Source organism: Callospermophilus lateralis, chromosome 2 (assembly GCF_048772815.1).
Source record: "Callospermophilus lateralis isolate mCalLat2 chromosome 2, mCalLat2.hap1, whole genome shotgun sequence".
Classification (NCBI taxonomy): Eukaryota; Metazoa; Chordata; class Mammalia; order Rodentia; family Sciuridae; genus Callospermophilus; species Callospermophilus lateralis.
The window spans coordinates 195,921,121-195,928,429 of record NC_135306.1 but is presented as its reverse complement, the minus strand read 5'-3'; the positions used below and the strand labels follow the sequence as shown (position 1 = coordinate 195,928,429).

The following is a 7,309-nucleotide window of genomic DNA, read 5'->3' as shown; positions in this document are numbered from 1 at the left end:
TCAAAGAAAATACTTTCAACCAGATTTCTTTGTGAATGTCATATGCTTATCATCAGTCATGATCAGAACACATAAAATCCACTCTGTAAGCAATTACCAAGAATACAGTTCCATGTTTTTAACTTGTTGCCATGCCATACAATAGATCTCTTGATCTGAAGTTCTGCATCACTTTTTGAACATCTTTCTAACTTTTGCATCTGTTTGGTCATTTCTCGACCTCAAAGAATGCAACTTGGAAGTTATGAGTTCATATACAATCTGGGTTGTTTAAGTACTGAAACCTTCTCTGATCATGAGATGGAAGGAATTTATCTTTATTTACAGGGACTTATGAAAGAGGGAAAAATATTTTAGAAGACAGATGAAAATGCCTTGAGTCTCAATTTTGTACAGGTGAGTATGGGAAAATGACATTGTGACATATTAGTATTTTTTGAAAAAAAAAAGTAGAGTGAATTATTCTGGTTACTGTGAATCTTTCACCAACTAATTTGAAAAGTATTCATGCATTTCATGCATCTAGGATTTTCCCATTGTTTTATTTAAACATTCAATAAATATCCAACCATATAAGGTGTTAGGCTATAGTATTCAAAAAAGGCAAATTGTTTGTAGTAGTATATACTGGTTATGACAATTGGTCACCAAACTGCTTCTCATCTTTTGGATTTACTCTGTGTGTCATCATATGAGACTATATAAACTATCTATGAAGTAATTAGTCTCTCATTTTGTAATAGTAATTGAGATCTACAAAATTACTCTGCAGTTCTGAATGGGTTACTATTTCTCAAAGTTTATTAATATTATAGAGATTAGCAGAATTTTCTATGAATCTCTTTGCATTTATATATATTTATATATATATATATATAAATATTTATAATCATTTTATATACACATACATATATGATCCCTTTGCAAGTATGTGTGTGTGTGTGTGTATATATATATATATATATATATATATATATATATATATAAATGAATATATATATAAATATATATATATAAAACTGAGTTTGAGTTCAGTTAGGATGCATGCTAACTTAATCACACTGGGCAAGCTACTTAACCTCTCTGTGCCTCTGGCTTTTCATGAAATAACACAAATATAATAACAACACCTACTTCTCTCAGAGTATGATAAATTAGATAATGCAACTCATGAAAATGTTGTTTAGCACATAATGAATGTTAAAAATTGTCAGCATCAACAAAATAATAGTGCAACTAATGAGGGCTCTCTATATCCCTCCTTTAGCTATGCTAATTTCCTATTAAAATAGAAAATAAAATTTGTAAAGTATAATAAAGAAGAAATGTTTTCAATAAACGTGGTGGAGCTACTAAAGTTTCCACATTAGAACTTCCAAAGTATTACTAATTGCCAATGGAGAATATAGTGCCAGTTGAGAAAAGAAACACCATCAAAGAAGGTTATTTCTGAGAATGTTTTTTATGTATTAAATAGGCTTTGATTTAGATTTTTAAATTTCAGTTTGCCAATTGTATATTTCTTGTGAGCTCTCTTGAGTTCAAAATACAACTATACAATTGTAAAAGTCTTTATAATTTACAATTTTCAAAAAGAGACCAGTAAGTTAAAGTGATTTTTTTCCAGGTACTTTTGCTGTTTTTCTCCATCAGCATAGAATTATTCTATTAATTTCAGCTCAGCATTCTTGCTAAAACACTGCCCTATACATTCTCTCTTGTCCTAGATTGAGCAAAATCCATTACAGGGCAGAAAAAATGGTGAGCAGACTTTAAGAGGATAGAAAAATAGCATATTCTAAAATGATAATTATAAACACAATAAGGATAACAATGATCATAAAAGCAACACTTACACAGACTACAATTGCTTAATTTAAATATATCCACTATCATAGCTTATGTCACTCATTGCTCAAAACATCTTCCTTAGTAACCTATTTTTATTACTACAAATGTTTTAAAACAAGAGAAATAAGGTTCCTATAATCTCAATAAGGGCATTTATAACATCATAAAGTGTGGAGAATGTGACCATCTGTGGAAAAGGTCAGAGTTTAGCATTATTGGAGGACACAGGCTGGATGGCAACTGAAAAAAACAAAATCAAATGTATTAGGATCCAGTGAGGAAAGGAGAGTTTGAACATCGCTGGTCAAAAATGCTTAATTCCTGAAGGAGCTGATGAGGCTCAGTCTGCACTGCATTTAGCACTGTGCCATGTACATCACAAACCAGAAACTCATGTTTAATGTTAGAAGTATGCAGTAGAAGGTGTTATGTACTGACTGGTGAAAGATGTGATCCATACTTCAAATTCTTTTGCACATTTAATTTTCCCTTTTGGCATCTAATTAGCTGTTTAAAGTCCTAAACTTCCCCAATGATGTCTCTTTGTGGCGTATAATTTACAATATAAATGAAATTATTATGATTATCAGGGGTTTAAAGCATATGACAACAAAAGTTTATTTAGTTCATTTCACATTTTGAACTTCCAGTGCACCTATGATTTACTACAGTGCATTATTTCAAATATATATTTGCATGATTAATTAAATAGAATTTTTTGGTGTGTGATAGAGACAAAGTGACATTTTTAATTTTTTTCAGATCAATATCTAAGTCTTTTTCCAAGATAGTCAGTGGTCTGGTTATTCTGATTCAGGACTGATTGAACTTGGCAGGGCAGTGGAATCTTAGGGAATGACTACCTTGCCATTTGACAATCTGGGATTCAGCTCACAGAGAAAACCATCAAATCAAATGTGAAAGAAGCACATAAATAAAGTGCAAATTAGAAGTTGTTGGGAAGAAAAAAAATACAAAAGAAAGGCAAATAGAGACTATATTGATTGGGAAGGAAAAACTTTTCTCATTAGGTAATGTTAAATACTGATGGGAACAGTTCAGATCCTAACATAGACTACTGATATATTTTTCTTTTATTTTATTGCTGTCTTGTTTTAGTTTGTTTTGTTAGTCACATGATCATGACCTTTATTACAAGCAGAAACAGAATTTACAATCATTCTTTTTACATTGTGGAAATTTAGGATATTGAGTTTGAAATGTATCACTGAACATACAAGGCACTTAAACACAATTGGATGTCTCTTCCATGTCAGTAGACTGGCCATGATTACTATGGCCACTGAACCTGGTGGATTGAAGTGACTTCTACATCTTGGAATCATTGTGTTCATAAATGGAGTCTACAGGACAAAATCCTCCACAAAGGAATCACACTACACTGGTGGAATTTATCTTCCTTGGTTTTTCTGATATTCCTAATATACAAGAGTTTCTTTTTTGGTTGTTTCTGATAATCTATATAATTATTCTGATGGGAAATAGCCTCATTATCATAATAACCAATGTTGAGCCTTCTCTCCAGACCCCCATGTATTTTTTTCTTGGGAATTTTTCCTTTTTGGAAATATGTTATGTGTCAGTCACTGTCCCAAGATTATTAACAGACCTCTGTAGACAAAGCAGAAATATTTCCTTTGTCGCTTGTGCTACACAAATGTACTTCTTTCTGGTCTTTGGAGCTACTGAGTGCTTTATCCTGACTGCAATGGCTTATGACAGGTATGTAGCCATTTGTAGCCCCCTGCTCTATCCCATCATCATGAACCACAGGCTGTGTATCCAACTGGCCACAGGCTGTTGGGTCAGTGGAATCCCAGTACACATGGGGTTCACCTACTTGATCTTCTCCCTACCTTTCTGTGGCCCTAACCAGCTGAATCACTTTTTCTGTGACATACCTCCTGTGCTTACACTGGCCTGTGGGGACACTCTTGTGATTGAGACGTTGATTTATGTGATTGCTCTTCTAGTTGTCACTATTCCTTTTATATTGATACTTGGATCTTACATAAGAATAATCTCCACCATCCTGAAGCTACCATCAGCAACTGGACGAAGAAAGGCCTTCTCCACCTGTTCTTCCCACCTCATGGTTGTGGCTTTATTCTTCGGATCAGGCATCATTACGTATTTGAGACCAAAGTCTAGTCATTCAGCAGGAACGGACAAATTCCTTTCTCTTTTTTATACTATTGTGACTCCCATGTTTAATCCCATGATATATTGTTTGAGAAACAAAGATTTTATGGCGGCACTGAAAAAATTGCATCTTAAATGGATTGTGTTATGATTCATAAAACATAAATCCATAAAATGTGTTCTTATTCATCACAGTCTGTATAAATTAATTTCACTTAGAACTTTGATTTACTTGAATTAGTATTATTGTATTTTCATCCTATGTGAACTCATCTCTTATTTTCAAATAGTAGTTTAATCCCAAAACTAATATTTTCTTATGAGTAACAAGCAGCCACCTACAAAACTTGATCCAATATAATGAAGTATCTGTAATAACATATTGGATTCATCAAAGATTATTCCTACTACTTCTATTGTTATTTGTAAGAGTCCAGAATAATGTCTCCATTTTATTTTTCACAAAAAAGATTATTCATCTTTATATAGAGCCCAGTGTATTGTCTGGGATATAATATTATTTAATTAAATTTGTTAGATTGAAAGATTACTCGTATAATAACCAAATTTTTAACTATTAATGCTTTATATACTCATGGTCAATGTTTGCTTCATAATTAGTGAAGGAGGTTTATATAAAGAAAGAACCATCAGAATCCAATGGCAGTATGTCTAGTAAAAGAAAATTGGTAAAGAAAAATCAAAATCTCAATCATAAAAATGTCCCCACAGGCCATTGTAAGCACTGTAGATATGTCATAGAAAAAGCAATTGAATTAGTTAGGGCCACAGAAAAGCAGAGAGAAGATCAAGTAGATGAACCCCATGTGTACTGGAATTCCAATGACCCAATTCAATTTTAAAGAAAATTGATATCTGACCTGCTTTTCTTAGTGATTTATCAAGAATATTTGGTAAATTGGAAAAGAGGATGTTTAATATGTAGCTAGATGGGTTCAATGTGTTTCACTCCTGAGGAGAAACACTTACCTATCAGCTAGTGGTGGTTTCTGGACAAATATGAACCTTCCTCACAGAAGCAGGCTTCTTAAACACATAGAAGACACAAACTAAAAAAAACAACTTTACAGGTAGCCCTAATGAGAAGGAGCAGTCTGAATGGAGAAGAATGATATATTCTCATTGATTAAGAAAAAAAGATTCACCACTGTGTAAGCACAGGAGCCAGTATTTATTGCAGGACTTGGGGAAGGTTGCTTCTGTGGTAAAGCATGAGTTTGTCTGAATTATGTCAAGACCAAGTCTGCACCATGTAAGTGCATTCTCTTGAGACACTGAAGGAATCAGGCTACTTCTAATAGTGCTCTGCCTCCTTTCACTAAAGCTGGAAAACTGTCCCAGAACAAGTGAACACATCTGTTTCCTCAATGGAAAGTATCAGGGATACAAAAGCCTTAGAAGATACCAGGAAGACTAGTTGAAATAGATCCAGCAGTTCCTCCACCAGACCCCTGATGTAAATATGTCCCTTCATCTTGATTCCTGCTTGACTTACTAAGTCCTTTATGGATGTACAATGGCGACACACACAGTGTGAAACAACATAGAGAAAATGATTTTGGCAGACCTCCAGGAAAATCAAATCTTTGTTTATTAATATTCAAAATGCAACCACAGCTCTGACAATTTAGGCATAGGTCCTTTTTTACCCCCCTTTAACTTATTTTTTTTTTTTTCTTATTCAGTAGCTACCACCTTTAATGGTGTTTTACTTTGGTGGTAGTCTACAGTTCACATGTTTGTTGGCCTTTTTCTTTACATCCTACTTCTAATTCTGGAATTTTCCCTCTTACCATCTGTTTGCATTGCCTTTTCGGCATTGTATTCAGAGGTTAAAGACCCAAGAGAGAACATAGTAGAGTCCAGCAATCACTAAGGCACCTCAATTTTGAAAAAAAAAAAAATTTTTTTTCACACCAGACCAACCTATAGACTGCTTCCTAACTCTGAGGCGATTGCTTTGAGATCAATTTCAGTCACATGAAAGTCCAGGGACAAATCATAGTAACTAATGTGGGTGCATACATATATACACACAATATCCTCAGAAGTGAACAGTGTCATATATTGATGAAAATGGAAGGAAAGAAAGAGAGAAAGAAATAGTGGGAGGGAGAAAGAGAGAGAGAGAAAAAAAATTGGCTTCCTAGTCTCTAAACTGTGAAAAAAAAAATAGATTACTGCCATTTATAAGAGACCAGATCTAAGATATTTCATTGTAGCAGCTTGAATAGACTAGGACAATGGTGACAATGAGTATTTAAATTTTGAAACATTTGTTTTGAAAACTAAACTATGTTTTAGGGAAAGGGATTTTTTTCTTCAAGAAATGAAAATAATCTAATATTTCATTGTTTTTCATTTAAATATCCTTAGTCATATCTTTTGCAGCCATCCTGGCCTCCTGAGGCTGGAGCCTCTTAGGCCCCCTCTACATCCTCTCTGCCTACCCCTTTCTTCCCATAGACAGTCACACATCTTATCATCTCACATTTCTACGTTTCATTCAGGTGTCATTTAATCAGTGAGATCTTTCCCAAACTTCCAGTGGTTCACATGGCATCTTAAATATTATCACTAAATATAACATGTTATGTAATTCTTATATTGCTTATTATCAGTTGTCTTCACTAGAATTCAAATAAACACTATGAGGAAAGGAACCTTTGCTTATATTTTCAGGGCTCTGCATTCCCATTTAAAATATGCCTGTTATATAGTAAAGGCTAAAAGATATTTATTGAACACAAGAAAAAGTAAACAAAGTATACATCTATTCCTAGAGAGAAAAAACATGTTCTTTTTATCTTAAATAGAGAGGCAGTTTGCATTATTAGATTTAAAAAGTAATAAAAATCACAGAAACTAGGTTACATGTTTAAAAAGTACTTTCTCTTTTGGATATCCATGTATAAATTTCTAATTTTACTAATCAGAGAAAATGTGATGCAACCAACACATGGATATAAATTCTTATATACCACACATGCATTTTCTTTAATAAAGATATTAATGACAATATTTTCTTAAAAAAAAAGACTTTATGTTGTAGAATAGTTTACACCAACAGTAAATTTGGTAAAATTGAGGAAAAGGAGCAGAGATTTCCTATAGAGTACATTCTTCTATGCAGTACAGCATGCCCCAGTTTCAACAGCATCACCAGAGCAGTATATTTATTAACAATTGTGAGCTTCAATGGACATATCATTAACACCAACAGTATATCATTCACAGTGTCATTCATTCTTGGTGTTATGCATATTTATGGGGG

The 7,309-nt window shown here is 33.3% G+C and overlaps 1 protein-coding gene across 1 annotated transcript; it reads left to right on the top strand.

Moving 5' to 3' along the window:
- Positions 1-3,208: 3,208 nt before the first annotated feature.
- On the top strand, positions 3,209-4,165 carry LOC143391759 (olfactory receptor 10AG1-like). Its single transcript, XM_076844509.1, has one exon. It carries the CDS (start codon positions 3,209-3,211, stop codon positions 4,163-4,165), a length of 957 nt encoding a protein of 318 aa, XP_076700624.1.
- Positions 4,166-7,309: the final 3,144 nt, after the last annotated feature.

Excerpts from the sequence above, each read along its gene's own strand:
- LOC143391759 (XM_076844509.1), top strand. The coding sequence starts at position 3,209 with ATGGAGTCTACAGGACAAAATCCTCCACAAAGGAATCACACTACACTG.